Source organism: Sphaerodactylus townsendi, linkage group LG13 (assembly GCF_021028975.2).
Source record: "Sphaerodactylus townsendi isolate TG3544 linkage group LG13, MPM_Stown_v2.3, whole genome shotgun sequence".
Classification (NCBI taxonomy): domain Eukaryota; kingdom Metazoa; phylum Chordata; class Lepidosauria; order Squamata; family Sphaerodactylidae; genus Sphaerodactylus; species Sphaerodactylus townsendi.
The window spans coordinates 9,077,382-9,094,006 of NC_059437.1; the positions used below are offsets into that span (position 1 = coordinate 9,077,382).

Genomic DNA, 16,625 nt, shown 5'->3' on the forward strand with positions numbered 1-16,625 from the left:
AAAAGAAGAAAGCGTTGCGGATGGTGGCCATGTGCGCCGTTGTGTTTTTTGTGTGTTTCACACCCTATCATGTCGTTTTCTTCTTTTTTATGATGGTCAAAGAAACAATTATTACAGACTGTCGAACAGTCAAAAGTATTTTGTACATTCACCCATTTTGCTTAAGTCTGGCCAGCTTCAACTGCTGTTTGGATCCCATTCTGTATTTCTTTTCAACCTCCGAATTTCAGGACCAAATCTCAAGACACAGCAGCCTGGCTTTGAGGGGTCGTCTGATGAGCAAGGAAAGTGGTTCTTCAGTGAAAGAATAAAATCCATTCTCTCTGTCATTTTGAGGGTGGGAGGTAAAAAAGAAATCATTTCAAATTGGACGAACACTTTCATGGGACAGATCTGCAGAGGGATTTGGAATGTGTGGATAAGAACTGTTCCTCGGTGAAAGAAAAAAAAATGTAGGTCAATTCTCTGTATAAATCATCTTTATTATAATTTTAATCAACAATATCTCATACATCATCACGAACACACCAAACATCAATTACACCACATACAAAACATATACGAAACACTTATACACAACCTATTGATGATGACGAAAAAGAAGAAAGAGAAAAGAAAAGAAAAATTAACTGAAAAAGCAAGCATAGAAAGAAAAAAAGAAAGGAAAAAAAAAGAGAGAGAAGAGAATACATCTGGTGCTCTTCCCACTAACCCCACACTTATACTTTAAGACCATTTCTCACAATCCTTATTCCGGATTCTTACAGTTGCAGTCTTCTAACATAACAAATATACTATACCATCTGTATATTAAATTACCACTACTGTGCTGTAGCATCCACTCAATTGTATGTGCATTTATACATATTACCAGTTTCTTATCTTAATGTTGTAAATATATTGACAAATCATTTTGGTGGGTTTTCCGGGCTGTGTGGCAGTGGTCTGGTAGATCTTGTTCCTAACATTTGTCTGCATCTGTGGCTGGCATTTTCAGAGGTGTATCACAGAGAAAAGTCTGTTACACACTGTGTCTAGTGAAAAGCGAAAGTTTAGTGGGGTATATGTTGTCTATGTCCCAGGGTGGGGAACCAATCAGTACTTGCTTAGGGTGCAGTCCATTTTTTAAGTACTGGCAGCCAAGCTTTGTTAATTATCAGAGTCTCTTCTTGTTGAAGTTGTTTTGGTGTTTGTGAATTTCAATGGCCTCCCTGTGCAGTCTGACATAGTAACCTTCTGAATTGTTCAGAATTTCAGTGTTTTCAAATAAAACGTTATGTCCAGTTTTGTTTAGGACATGTTCTGCTTCAGATTTTTCAGGATGGTTAAGCCGACAGTGTCTTTCATGCTCCTTAATACGAGTCTGAATGCTGCATTTTGTGGTTCCTTAATACGAGTCTGAATGCTGTGTTGTTGTGTTTTGGATTTATATCCCCCCTTTCTCTCCTGCAGGAGACTCAAAGGGGCTTACAATCTCCTTGCCCTTCCCCCCTCACAACAAACACCCTGTGAGGTAGGTGGGGCTGAGAGAGCTCCGAGAAGCTGTGACTAGCCCAAGGTCACCCAGCTGCCGTGTGTGGGAGTGCACAGGCTAATCTGAATTCCCCAGATAAGCCTCCACAGCTCAGGTGGCAGAGCTGGGAATCAAACCCAGTTCCTGTAGATTAGATACACGCGCTCTTAACCTCCTACGCCACTGCTTTTGTGGTTTTGTGCAGCATTCAGACTCATATTAAGGAATTGAAACCAGTTGAATCCAGCCATGAAAGCCTTCAACAATATATTGACAAATGTTTAAAAGTTTTTCTTTTCTTGGTGTACTTCACAAGAAGGTTCCAATCCTTAAGAAAATTTTCTAAATTCTTATGCTTTAAACAATGTAAATAATTTATCTACAGCAGCGTATTCCGGTAGTTTACTCAGCCATTCTTCAGATGATGGAATGTCCTCAGATTTCCAGTTTCTGGCTATTAAGATTCTTACTGCTGTGACCATATATAAAGTTAACTCAATTTTCTGGTTTTACAAAGGACGTTATCATATTAAGCATCTTAAATGTCAAATTCGTAACCTAAGATCTTTTTCATCACAAATATCACACCAAAATTAACTTTCTTTTTGCAACTCCACCACATATGATCAAAAGACTCTTCCTCTTGGTGGCACCTCCAGTGTATGTCAGAGATCTTGGGGTACCATGTAAGTCAATTCTCACTGCATTTACTCAAAAGTGAGACACAGGCCTGAGGCCAATAAACAGGGTATAACACTGGGATAACCAGTGGTGGGATTCAGTAGGTTCGCACCACTTCAGCAGAGCCGGTTGTTAAAATGGTGCTCGTAAACAACCAGTTGTCAAATTATTTGAATCCCACCACTGGATATAACCCGTTGAGGGCGGGAACTGGGCATGGTTCTGCATTGGGTCTGCCCCAGTTTTTCTGCCCCAACCTGGTGTAAACGAGAATCGCACTATGCGCAATTCTTTTTTAAAAGGCTAGGTTGCAGCTGGCGCCGAGCGAACGGCCCCGCGTGGAGATGCGTTACTCAGCCACGCCTTATTTGTTTTGCCCTCCCCACCCCTCTCCTGCGTAGCCATGTCCAGAGACATCTGCATAGCTGCGGGGGTCGTCCGTGGCCGGCTGTGTTGCTGTCCACCCAGAAGAGGCAGGTACATTAACAACAGATGTGCCTCCTTGTGAAGGCGTGATGACCAGCCGCATTGGCTCTGGGGCTGCCCGCTCGAAGCTCTGGGGCTGCCCGCTCGAAGCCCCTGTACCCTGACTGCACCCACGTTTCTTGACCTGTGCAGAAAGGGCCCCACTGATTTTTGTTGGAATGTGCCTAGTAAGTGTGTGTTAGACTGTAGCCTGTGTTGGTTAATCTAAAGTTCCAATAGGTGAATCAATTGTATCTTCACAGAGAGACTTCCAAGGAATATCGCAGTCATGATGCACAGGCAGGCAATGAGAAATCACCTCTGAGGTCCCTTCCGCATGTGCAGAATAATGCACTCGACTCTTTCTTCAGGTGCATCCTGCCTGCTATTTTTAACTGCTGGTCATAATCTGTATTTTCATTTTTACCTTCAGGCCAGAAACATCTTTTTTTTTTAAAAAAAAAAAAAGGAATGGAAAGGAAAGGAAACCAAACACTGCCTGGGGACTGGGAGAAATACTCCTTTTAAGTCTGTACTACCACACTTGAAGAAGAAGAAGAAGAAGAAGAAGAAGAAGAAGAAGAAGAAGAAGAAGAAGAAGAAGAAGAAGAAGAAGAAGAAGAGGAGGAGGAGGAGGAGGAGGAGGAGGAGGAGTTTGGATGTATATCCCCCCTTTCTCTCCTGCAGGAGACTCAAAGGGGCTGACAATCTCCTTGCCCTTCCCCCCTCACAACAAACACCCTGTGAGGTAGGTGGGGCTGAGACAGCTCCGAGAAGCTGTGACTAGCCCAAGGTCACCCAGCTGGCGTGTGTGGGAGTGTACAGGCTAATCAGAATTCCCCAGATAAGCCTCCACAGCTCAGGCGGCCGCGGCAGAGCTGGGAATCAAACCCAGTTCCTCCAGATTAGACACACGAGCTCTTAACCTCCTACGCCACTGCTGCTCCTCGGAGATACTTGGAGATATAGAAGGTTATAGTAAAGCCCAATCTTGTCAGAACTGGAAGATAAGCAGGGTCAGTACTTTGACGGGAGACCATCAAAGAAGACTTTGCAGGGGAAGGCAATGGCACACGCCCCTCTGTTAGTCTCTTGCCCTGAAAACACTATGAGGTCACCATGTTGGCTGTGACTTGATGGCATTTTGCACACACACACACAGATAGGTCTGAGAACACTGCCATCTAGGGGGAGAACAAAAATATCTCTGGAGATGCTCTTTGATGTATTGCCCAACAACAGCAAAATTTCAGGTTCGTTTGTGGGTTTTTTGTATTTTTTAGTGTTTTCCAGTTTAGTGTTTTCTAGTTTTTGACCTACAGGGGGTGCAGTTTTTAGGCTAGCAGCACCAAAATTTCAGGATTTTTTTTGGGAGACACTCTTGATGATACCACCCAAGGTAGGTGAGGTTTGGTTCAGGGGGTCCAAAGTTATTTACTCCCAAAGAGGGTGCCCCATCCCCCATTGTTTCCAATGGGAGCTAATGGGGGCTACACCTTTGAGGGTCCATAACTTTGAGGGTCCTGAACCAAACTTCACCAAACCTGGATGGTATCATCAGGAGAGCTTCCTAAAGATACCCTGAAATGTTGGTGCTGCTAGCTTAACAATTGCACCCTTGACAGCAGGCACCCCCCAAATTTCCCCAGATTCTCCTTTTACATCCACCCCCTTTGGCATGGATTTAAATGGAGAATCTGAGGTCCCCAGTTTAAACATTGAAAGTGATGCTGTTTCAGGGTGGGGGATAATCCACCCCAAAACAGCATCACTTTCAATGTTGTTTTAACTGGGGACCCCAGATTTTCTTCTAAGGTGGATTTAAAAGGAGAATCTAGGCACCCTAGTTTAAACACAGTTGAAAATGATGCTGTTTGGGGGTGGATTCCGGCATCACAGCGGCTGCAATTTGGACCCCCCTGAAAAACTCAGATTTTTGCACCGGGCTCCATTTTCCTAGCTACGCCTCTGGGCGGAGGTCTTTCCCATCACCTACCAGCTGGAACTGCCAACTGGAGATGCCAGGGGTTGTAACTGGGATTTCTGCATACAAAGCAGATAAGCTACAATTGAGCCACAGTCTCTCCCATTGGGCCTCCCATGGGACATAGGGCACAGCCCCTACCACAGGAAATGAAGAGGACAATAAAGATGGCTAGGAGGCACCCCATGCTCCAATTTGCTAGACATCTGATAGTCCTTTAGCAGACAGGTGGTATTAAGGAGCAGCAGTGGCGTAGGAGGTTAAGAGCTCATGTATCTAATCTGGAGGAACTGGGTTTGATTCCCAGCTCTGCCGCCTGAGCTATGGAGGCTTATCTGGGGAATTCAGATTAGCCTGTGCACTCCCACACACGCCAGCTGGGTGACCTTGGGCTAGTCACAGCTTCTCGGAGCTGTCTCAGCCCCACCTACCTCACAGGGTGTTTGTTGTGAGGGGGGAAGGGCAAGGAGATTGTCAGCCCCTTTGAGTCTCCTGCAGGAGAGAAAGGGGGGATATAAATCCAAACTCTTCTTCTTCTTCTTTTTAAGCATCATGGCTGGAAATATGTGTTTTTCCCCTCCCCTCCCCTTTAACATGTGGCTTGATGATATAAATCCAAACTCTTCTTCTTCTCTTCTAAGTCCCATGTAATTTGGGTGTAATTTGATTGAAAAAAAATAACCACTCCAGCCCATTTGGGGGAAAAAAATCTCCCATAGGGAACAATGGAACCCAAATAATTCTGAAATACCCTCTCCCAAATTAACTCAAATCCTGAAATGGTATCATGGGACTCAAATACTCCCAAATAGTGATATTTAGGCCCTTCCTGAAACCCATATCTCAAAAATACTGATTTTTTAAAAACCTGCACATTCCTAATATAGACTAACTTGTCTATCCATCTGAAACTGTGGGGTATGTTAGACTGAAAGAATAGCTGACCCAAGATCACCCTGTAAACTTTATGACTGAGAGATTATTTGAACCTGGTTCTCCGTGGTCTTAGTGCAACACTCTAACCACTACAATACACGGCTACTCAAAGTCTCTAACAGGAAGAAGGCTGTATGTAGCCACAAAGGGCTCTAATAAGCAGATGGGCTGGCTGAGAAAGAGAGAAAAACCAACGCTCGAGCTGCTTCTTTAATGGCAAGCGTATTGCTGCGATGTCATCGCTGGATTTGTTTCCAGAAGCTGTGGCTTGAGTATATTTTCAGATGCAAAGAGAAATGAGATACAGGATTTCCTTTTGTGCCGTCACCCATCCCGTCTCCAGCTCTAGCTGCGTTTCAGAAGAGTTCCCTGAAACAGTTCGAAAATCTGTATCGCCTTCAAGAGATTGTCAGGAAAGCTCTGCAGCCAGACAAAGGGCCAAATTCGACAATCGGAAGATGCTTCTTTCGTTTTTAGTTGCTCTTATGCCTTCCTGTGGCTGTCGCCTCTTCAAAGGATGGAAATTGGGGCGAGGTAAGGTTTCGTACTGTGTTTCCTGCATACTGATCGGGAACGAAAGCCCTTGAACTGAATGGGTTTTGTTGCCATGGGCTTAGAATCAGAGTCTGGGACAGCAGTCCTTAAGATAATTTCTAGGATGGTCTGTTGTATTCAGTGGGGCTTACATCAGAGTAAGCACATGAAGCTCAGCTGTAAGCCATAGTGCTAATGGAGTGTGTGGGTCATTAACAGGGCAAGATTTTCAGACCGATTAAGGCATAGCTCTAGAAATGAGACTCACTAACTCTTTCTTAGTTTACATCTTGATAATCCAGGAATCTCTAACCTTTTTCTTATTATGCAACAGGTCAATACCTCCTGGGAACAGTTTCTCCAAAATCAGTTTTGGGGGGCGGGTGTGTGTGTGTGTGGAGAAAGACAGGATTTTAATTTGTTCAAAGTTTTCACGGCCGGAATCACTGTTTTGTGGGTTTTGTGGGTTTTGTGGGTTTTTTGTGGGTTTTCCATGTTGTATGGCTGTGTTCCAGTAGCATTTTCTCCTGACGTTTCACCTGCATCTGTGGCTGGCATCTTCACACAACCCAGAAAACCCAGAAAACCCACAACAACCCACAAAACCCACAACAACAGGTCAATAGCTCCTGGAAACAGTTTCTCCAAAAGTAGTTGGGTTTTTTTTTTGGGGGGGGGGGGGAGACAGGATTGTATTTTGTTGAAAGTTTTCACGGCCAGAATCACTAGGTTGTTGTGGGTTTTCCAGGTTGTACGGCTGTGTTCCAGTAGCATTTTTCTCCTGACGTTTCACCTGCATCTGTGGCTGGCCTCTTCACACAACCCGGAAAACCCACAACCACCTAGGATCTTATTTATTTGGCATTAAAATACTATTCTACTACCGTTAAAGTTCTCAATATGTTTCTGCCTGTGGCATAAATATTTTAATAATTGTCACGCATTATCAGAGGGAGGGGGACAGTTGGGTGTTCTGAACACAAAGGTTTTAGGAAACTATTTTGAGTCAGCTGTGGAACCTTTTCCCGCCTCTCTCCCTCGCAACCCTTGGCACTCGATTGATGCAGACCCATCTCCTGTCCTGAAGCTCCTTCGCTGGGCTGTGGTTGACAAAGGGCTTGGAAAACAACCTTTTCACATCTCCTGAAGAGAGCGGCGATGCTACGGCTTTGGAGCCAATGCTGCTTGTGAATAGGAAAGTTCTGGAACCGCAGAAACCACAGCAATGGAAAACAGCGAGTCTTTTACCCTTAGGTAAACACAGAAGCCTGTTATGTCCCAACTGCAGTCATACTGGATGGGTTGACTGGTTCTTATGACTGGCTCTGGGACCAAAATGAATTTTTAATTGGGAAAAAAACACCCATATTGTGAATTTGTTTTGGGACTCCAGCTTCACCTCACCCACCAGGGCATCTTCAGCTACTTCTGGAAGAACCGGGTTTGATTCCCCGCTCTGCCGCCTGAGCTGTGGAGGCTTATCTGGGGAATTCAGATTAGCCTGTACACTCCCACACATGCCAGCTGGGTGACCTTGGGCTAGTCACAGCTCTACGGAGCTCTCTCAGCCCCACCTACCTCACAGGGTGTTTGTTGTGAGGGGAGAAGGGCAAGGAGATTGTAAGCCCCTTTGAGTCTCCTGCAGGAGAGAAAGGGGGGATATGAATCCAAACTCCTCCTCCACCTCCTCCTCCTCCTCCTCTTCTTCTTCTTTTTCTTCTTCTTCTTTTTCTTCTTTTTCTTCTTCTTCTTCTTCTTCTTCTTCTTCTTTTTCTTCTTTTTCTTCTTCTTCTTCTTCTTCTTCTTCTTCTTCTTCTTCTTCTTCTTCTTCTTCTTCTTCTTCTTGTCATATACACTTTGATCCTCCATAAACAGCTGGTGGCACCCAGAGGAAAATGGCTCCCGGGGACAACACCTTCTCCAGGCGCTCCCCCGCACACACCTGCGCCCACGGGCCACCGAGCCCTGCCCCTCCATCTCTGCAGGCCCGCTCCTGCCACCCCCAGGGTCTGGGGAGGGCAAAAGCTGGCCTGCACGGAGGCTGGGGGTGGGGCTTGGGGGATGGCCCAGGCAGATGCCATTTTGTAATGGGGGGGCGCCTTGCATCTCTGCCCCATCAGGCCCCCTGCAGGGCACACGGCCTTGTCTTTAGGCACTCTGTCAGGTCAGCGCAGGGGAGGAGAGGACAATTTTGCGCCCCCCCATTGCGCCCAGGGATAGTTGACCCCCCTGTCCCCATAGGCTCTACACCCCTGGTGGTACAACATGACTGGTTGAAGTAGTGGCTCAGGATGCCAGCCAAAAGGTATTTCTCTGCATGCTCTACCATATTGTGCAATGTGTGGCACAGTCCACGTTGCAGCCTATAATCTACCATTGTTCAGTGACCCACAGTGCATAGAGAGGGGACAAGGAAGAGTGTGGTACCACACGAGCACTTGTGCTGCACTGAAGAGATTGCTGGACATGGGTTTGGGAGACGGTAGCCTTGTTCTTTCTGCTCATCAAAGAAAAGTTCTCCTGGTTAGACCAAAGGACCATCTAGTCCCACAGCCAGTGGTGGGATCCAAAAATTTTAGTAACAGGTTCCCTTGGTGGTGGGATTCAAACAGTGGCGTAGCACCAGTGGGGCTGGGCGGGGCACAATGGGGGTGTGGGCGGGCATTCCGGGGGCGGGGCGTTAATAATTTCTCTGTTACTGTAAAAAACTCTTACTGTAAAAAAAGTTCCTAATTTCCAGCTGGTATCTTTCTGTCCATAATTTCAACTCATTATAGCAAGTCCTATCGTCTACTGCCAACAGAAACAACTACTTCTCTAATTAACTGCCTGTCAAATACTTAATACTTTCAAATACTTAATTTTGTTTCTAGAAATCAAAAGAAGGGTACTTTCCTTAAACAGGGAACTTTACCATATTTCTAGAACATGTTTTTAAAACAGCCCAACAGGGAGAATTATCCCGTTTTCTACCTTTGCTAACCAGTCACATAGGAAACAACAGGACTTTATGGTTTTTGGACCTAATGGAATTTCTAACGGAAAAACGGACCCAATTAGTAACCCCCTCTCGGCACACACAAGTAATTAGTAACCCACTCTCGGGAACTGGTGAGAACCTGCTGGATCCCACCTCTGCCCACAGCCTGTGTAATGCTATGGAAAAAGTCCTCAGGTATGATTAGGCGTCTTCCCTGATGCTTCAACAACTGCCTCTGAACCTGGAGGTTGCATTTAACCAGCACTGGTAGACCATTCTCCTTGAATTTGTCTGGACTCTTTTTAAAAAGACTGCCCTATTCATTATGGTGTTTTTGTACAGTATCTTCAGAGCCAAAGTTGTGCCTTTGACATATGAGCGCCCATCACGATTGTGACCCGGATATTCATTACACTCCTTTTAAAAAACAAAACAGAGAATGTTAAATTTATATGTCTTTCTAGACCAAGTAGCAACAATATTTGTTATTTAGACATAGCCATTCACTGACTTCAATTCTGTACCTACCATTTTCCAAGGTGACTGATTTTTGAATGAGGATCTGCTACAACTCATGAGTGAAGGCATGAAGGAGACTCATTTTGGAAGCACCGGATTATTAATTTTGTCCGTTCATTACTTTTAGTCAGTCCCAGCTACGTATACATTCCAAGTTTTCCTCCTTTGCCCTGGCACAAGGCGTCAAATTTATTGGCGCACGAATTCTCAGATGAGGTCTCAGAGGAAAAGAGCTCACCATTTTGTTGGGAGGAAATGAGCACATATAGGAAATACACAAAGCATGATGGGATCCCGAGAAACAGATGTTAAATGAAAGGAACTTGGATAAGGGTGTGAATCGGTGAATCAGTACTGTCTCTTCTCTGAAAACCAGTATACACTAGTTTAACTGTCTATAAGTACAGTGAAACAATAGAAGAAAGGGTTGGAACTCTCATGAGATTTCTCCCTGTGTGTAACAATCCTTACACAAATGGAAACACTAAAATTACTCCTTGTTGGCTGCTTGTGTTAAATACAAATGACTGGTGAGGGCACAGCTCAATGGTAGTAGAAGAAGAAGAAGAAGAAGAAGAAGAAGAAGAAGAAGAAGAAGAAGAAGAAGAAGAAGAAGAAGAAGAAGAAGAAGAAGAAGAAGAAGAAGAAGAAGAGGAAGAGGAGGAGCAGGAGCAGGAGCAGGAGCAGGAGCAGGAATTTGGATTTATATCCCCCCTTTCTCTCCTGCAGGAGACTCAAAGGGGCTGACAATCTCCTTGCCCTTCCCCCCTCACAACAAACACCCTGTGAGGCAGGTGGGGCTGAGAGAGCTCCGAGAAGCTGTGACTAGCTCAAGGTCACCCAGCTGGCGTGTGTGGCTAATACAGGCTAATCTGAATTCCCCAGATAGGCCTCCACAGCTCAGATGGCAGCTGGGAATCCCCAGATAGGCCTCCACAGCTCAGGTGGCAGAGCGGAGAATCAAACCCGGTTCCTCCAGATTAGATACACGAGCTCTTAACCTCCTACACCACTGCTGCGTCAGGTTGGCATGCAGAAGGCCCTACGTTCAAAAAGATCTTCAACAAATGCATAGCAGTAACAACCAACAACATCTCTGAGCCAATGGGGTGAAATGAAACCTCCATGCCCAGTTGGAGTGTGCCATTCAATGCAAGTTGACAACAACATGAGCGAACTGCCCTCTTAACCTCCTTCCCAGAAGTATCTGAGTGGCCGCTGTGGGAAACAGGCATTGGTGGGATTCAGCAGGTTCGCACCACTTTGGCAGCACCGGATGTTAAAATGGTGCTTAACCGGATGTTAAAATGGAGCAGCAGTGGTGTAGGAGGTTAGGAGCTCGTGTATCTAATCTGGAGGAACCGGGTTTGATTCCCAGCTCTGCCGCCTGAGCTGTGGAGGTTTATCTGGGGAATTCAGATTAGCCTGTACACTCCCACTAATAACGCCAGCTGGAGTGGACCCTTTGGCTAACACAGCTTCTCGGAGCTGTCTCAGCCCCACCTACCTCACAGGGTGTTTGTTGTGAGGGGGGAAGGGCAAGGAGATTGTAAGCCCCTTTTGGTCTCCTGCAGGAGAGAAAAGGGGGATATAAATCCAAACTCCTCCTCCTCCTCCTCCTCCTCCTCCTCTTCTTCTTCTTCTTCTTCTTCTTCTTCTTCTTCTTCTTCTTCTTCTTCTTCTTCTTGTAAACAACCAGTTGTTACATTATTTAGATCCCACCCCTGGAAACAGGGTGGCAGATCTGATCCATTTTCAAAGTTGTCACAGTGGTCTGGTGTAGGTTTCATTAATACTGTCTGTTTGGAAAGGCAGAGGGGACAAAAATCCAAACTACTTGAATATAAATTTGGAATTTTGTGATGAAATGTAAGAGCATTTGCTCAGGCACTTTCTGCTAAGAAATGAGACACTCACCCAAAGGCACCATGCCATAGTCAGTGCTAATTTCACCACTCCCAGAGCTTTTCTGAGGGTGGCACCCTTCGCGAGGGGAAACATTTCGCAATCTTTGAGTCATCAGACAGGAAGGGATACTCTTCAAGGAACATCTGAGTATGTGTGCAAACGTCTCCAGTTAGTGAAACGCTCTCTTATTATCAACGGAATATTGGCACCCTGGCTAAAAATACACAGACTTTAGTAGTTCCTCTTGCTATTCTGGGCATCTGGTAGTTTCTGTGGGTTTCTGCCTGTTTTTTAGGGGGATGGGGGTGGTTGTAGTACTAATGAATAGTTCTCTGGCAGAAATGGCGCAAGTAGGAACTTCCAATACCACTCATGAAAAAGGGAACATAGTCTATTTTAAGCATGCCATTTGATCATGCAAAACCATTCTTCCTCCCTAGGGTCATTAAGTCACTTTTCTGGGGGCACATGTCTGTTCCGGATTTGATACAACAGCCAGTAATTGATCAAGCGTTTCTCAGATGCTAAAAAGAAGGTAACTTAGAAAAAGCCAGTGCGGTACAGTGCAGATTAGGATCCGTGAGACTCATGAGGTTCAAATCTCCCCACTATGCAGTGGAAGTTTGCTGAAAGACTTTTGGGCCAGTCCAGGGGTCTGCAACCTGTGGCTCTCCAGATGTTCATGGACTACAATTCCCATCAGCCCCTGCCAGCATGGCCAATTGGCCGTGCTGGCAGAGGCTGATGGGAATTGTAATCCATGAACATCTGGAGAGCCACAGGTTGCAGACCCCTAGGCCAATCACAAACATTCAACCCAACCTATCTCATAGAGCGGTTGTGAGGACCAACTGGAGGAGGGGAAAACAATGTAAACTGTTTAGGAACCCCATTGAGGGGAAAGGTGGGGTATGAAACAAGAAAAACGTAGCAGACTTTCTATGAACACTCCTAGAGAATAATTCTTCATGGAATCAACTGTTGGTTGTTCTATGTACTGTTGAGGGCTCTCATGGCTGCAATAAACTGGTGTGGTGCAGTGGGTAAGAGTGGTGGACTCTTATCTGGAAAACCGGGTTTGATTCCCCACTCCTCCACATGAGCAGTGGACTCTTATCTGGTGAATTGGATTTGTTTCCCCATTCCTCCACTTGAAGCCTGCTGGGTGACCTCGGGCAAGTCGCCGTTCTCTCTGAACTCTCTTAGCCCCACCTCCCTCACAAGGTGTCTGTCACAGGGAGAGGAAGGGAAGGAGTTTGCCCCTTAGACTCCTTACAGTTGAGAAAAGCAAGGTATAAATCCAAACTCTTCTTCTGCTTGTGGGTTTTTCAGGCTGTGTCGCTGTGGTCTAGTAGTCTTTGCATCTATGTTCTTGCATCTTCAAGTTCAGTGGCATATCACGGCAAGATGTGTTTCTGTCTGTGGCACAGGGAATGCCTCTGAAGATGTCGGCCATAGATGCCAGCAAAACGTTAAGAGCAAAAACTATCAGACCACGGCCACCAGCCCAGAAAACCCAAAACAGCCTATCGGTTGTTCTATTTTCAACTGGATGTCTTCCTATTCTTCCTTGCATGTCAGAAGCACAATCTGATACCAGGTAACCACCCCCTGTATCCTCTAAGTGTAACCTCAGCTTGTGGGTTCTGTGGGGCAGAACTTGGAATGAGTTTGCAACAACAAATTTTAAAAACAAAATGGTTTACTTTCTTAACATATAACATCAAACATCAACATTTAACATCACACTTCAAGGTCCTGTTCAGGTTGCATTTTCAAGTCCTTAAAAGAGCCCCTTGGGGATTGGGCGGTCTATAAATTTAAATAATAAGTAAATAAGTAAATAAGCAAATAAGCAAATAAGCAAATAAGCAAACAAACAAACAAATAAATAAATAAATAAATAAATAAATAAATAAATTTACAGTCTACTGATATTGCCAAGTCCAATTCTTCTTTGCAAGTGGGTTGGCTCCTGAAGACTCCAAGGGCTTGATGAACAGGATTCAACATGATGAAGGTTTCCAGGAGAACTCTCACCCATTACAACCACAAAAAGAAACCCTGAAACAATAAACTCCAACATTTACAACACAGCAAAAATAAACAATTACCTTCCCAGTAGTTCCCAACAACATTGCAGTTACCTTAACAAGGTGTTAAGGGCTTATACCAATCAAGGTCCGAGCCTGGTAGCCTTGTCTCCTCCAAACTACATGAGCTCTGCTGCAGCCTCTTGCTGCTTTGAGTCTCCACCCCTTACTGGGTCAACCCATTCTGAGCATGGGGGTTACATAAGCACCCTCCACCAGGATGTAACCAAAAGAAGTCTTAAGCATCATGGCTGGAAAGATGTGTTTTCCCCTTCCCTCCCCTCCCCTTTAACATGTGGCTTGATGAAGAGTTCTGCAGAACTCAAAGGTCTGTGTGAATAGCCGTGCTGTGTTGTTTTGGTTGGTCTTAATAAAAGGTATTGCATAGTTCTTGGCTCTGGATTTTGCTATGTCTGAAATTCTATTTTTTAAAATGTCTTCTGCACAGGATTCTTCCAGCCAGCCTGATCTGCCTTCTGAACGAGCCCCTCCCCAGTCAAAATGCACAACAATAGTTCATCGCACAACTGCACGAATCCCCCGACAGATTTCCACAGCTCCCTTTACGCGGCCACCTACTCCATCCTCTTTGTTCCGGGGCTCCTCGCCAACAGCCTGGCCCTCTGGGTGTTGTAGCCAGCAAATCAAGAAGAAAGCAAAGCCGCCATTTTCATGATCAATCAACTTACGCTGACTGCCCACTTCTGGCACCACGCCTTCTCTTTGCCCTTTGCTATGGCCTACTACCTCAACCACCGGTGGCCTTTCGGGACCTTCCTCTGCCAGGTGTGCTTCTACCTCAAGTACCTCAACATGTACGCGAGCATCTTCTTCCTTACCTGTATCAGCATCCAGCGGTACCTCTTTCTGCTTCACCCTTTCAAAGCCCGGGATTGGAAACGCAGGTACGACATCGCCATCAGTGCTGCAGGGTGGGTAGGGGTGGGGGCTGCTTGTTTGCCCCTCCCGATCCTCAGGAGTTCTGACTCCTCCAGTGACACCAGCACCTGCTTTGCTGACCTCGGGATGAAGCAGGTCAGAGCCACGGTCGCCTTGGTGGTAGTTGCCGAATTTGCCGGGTTTGTGGTCCCCCTGACGCTGATCCTTTACTGCACGTGGAAAATGAGGCAATCCTTGCAGGAGTTTCGCACCCCTCTGCAACCCACCAGCGAGAAGCAGAAAGCGTTACACATGATCTTGGCGTGCGCAGCGGTGTTCTTCATATGCTTCACGCCCTACCACGTGAATTTCCCCATATTCATGATGGTGAAACGGGAAGCCATCCTGGACTGCGCCGTGCGGCATAGAGCGCTGTACTTCCACCCCATTTCTTTGTGCCTGGCAAGCCTCAACTGCTGCCTGGACCCGATTCTCTACTACTTCACCACATCAGAGTTCCAGGAAAGGCTGCTCTGCTGTAGCAGCGCTGCCATCTGGAACCGTCTGACCAACCATGACAGCAACGGCGCGGCATCGTCAGCTGGGGAGAGGAGCGAAGAAGGTCCCAAAAGTAAAAGCATTTTAATGGCCTATTTTTGGACTCGGCAGCCGCACCGGTTTGAAAGAGACAGCATGGAGTCCCCACTGTCCTGTTAACCAAGGGCTGGCTCACATGAGTGAACTTTGCTTCTTCTCACATTGTTTACTCCACAGATAATCATTCTTAGCTCGTTGGCTGAACATTGGAAAATGCAGCAATGTGGACATTTCCTATCTGTGGTGGCTCACCCAGCTAATCGTTTAACACCCAGGTGTCAAACTCGCGGCCCTCCAGATGTTATGGACTACAGTTCCCATCATCCCCTGCCAGCATCATAGCGAGTGGGAACTGTAGTCCACAACATCTGGAGGGTCGCGAGTTTGCCACTAGTGAACCAGCGAGAGATGCACAAAGACATGTGAGCCATTTCTAAGGATACGTTCAGAAGTCAGTGTATATGTTTCACCCTAAGTGGTTGATTACTTGGGCTCTGCTCAGCTGTTTGTTTGCCAAACAAATATTTTCCAGAATAGGTACTTTCATAGTCCTTTAACAACTGTGTTGTACTGCTGTGTTCTGCCACCAGATGTTGCTGTTGCATTATTCTCTTCCTTTATGTACATTAAGACTTCAGCATTAAGCCTCATAAACCCTTGGGAAAGCAGACAGCTCTAATGGCAGAACTTGGGATTACACAATGCTAGTCCTCACACAACAGAGGGCCATCTGTAGCCCAAAGGCCCTTTCCGCACATGCAGAATAATGCACTTTCAATCCACTTTCAATGCACTTTGCAGCTGTATTTTACTGTGCGGAAGAGCAAAATCTACTAGCAAACAATTGTGAAAGTGGATTGAAAGTGCATTATTCTGTATTTGCGGGAGGGGCCAAAGAGAATTACAACAACACAAGCCTTTATTGGCATATAAAACAGGACAAATTTTTAAACCAAAACAAGGTTAAGAAATACAGTTAAAATTACTACTTTTCAGTATAAAATTTGCAACAGTTTCACAAAAGAGCACATCAGAGCTGTTCAGGAGATTGGGTATCTTATAACACTCATGCCACTGAGAACATTGTAAGAAAATGGAATTCATGTATTTCATGCGTATCTTATTGTATTTAGGGCACAGAAACAAAGAATGGTCAAGTGTTTCAACCTCAGCAGTCATAGTCACATGGACAAACTCTTTTAGAAGCGTTCCATATTCTTGAATCTTCCCTCCAGCAGAGCTGATGGCAGCACATTACATCTTGCAGCTGCCAGGCTCTCCTCTGGGTGAGATTGGTAATCAGCAGACTTAAGATTTGAGCTGCCATAATTCCCACATAGGATTTAATAAATGTAGTCGAGGAGAACAGGTTGTCCCAGCAACCGAAGTCACCATGAAAATCAAGATCCAGAATTACACAAAACAGATTTTGTGTGTGTGTGTAGATCGCTCGGTAGTGTCTATTTTTGTAGACTGCTTGGTAGGACAAACCTTTTCACTCCTGTGAGGCAAAAGGACTGTAAGACACAGCCTCTT

General features: G+C 45.6%; 2 protein-coding genes across 2 annotated transcripts in view; both read left to right on the top strand.

Moving 5' to 3' along the window:
• The window catches only part of LOC125442860 (putative P2Y purinoceptor 10), an 11,639-nt gene extending 10,659 nt beyond the window's left edge, over window positions 1-980 (top strand). The window contains exon 2 of the mRNA XM_048514615.1: window positions 1-980. This exon is cut by the window's left edge and continues 674 nt beyond it. Within this exon, the coding sequence (XP_048370572.1) occupies window positions 1-311 (311 nt within the window). The 3' untranslated portion in view covers window positions 312-980.
• Window positions 981-5,889: 4,909 nt separating this feature from the next.
• Window positions 5,890-16,079, top strand: LOC125442849 (putative P2Y purinoceptor 10). The gene is given in 2 exon segments (XM_048514604.1): window positions 5,890-6,113; window positions 14,062-16,079. A coding segment is annotated over 1 exon segment (1,095 nt). The 5' UTR covers window positions 5,890-6,113; window positions 14,062-14,114; the 3' UTR covers window positions 15,210-16,079.
• Window positions 16,080-16,625: the final 546 nt, after the last annotated feature.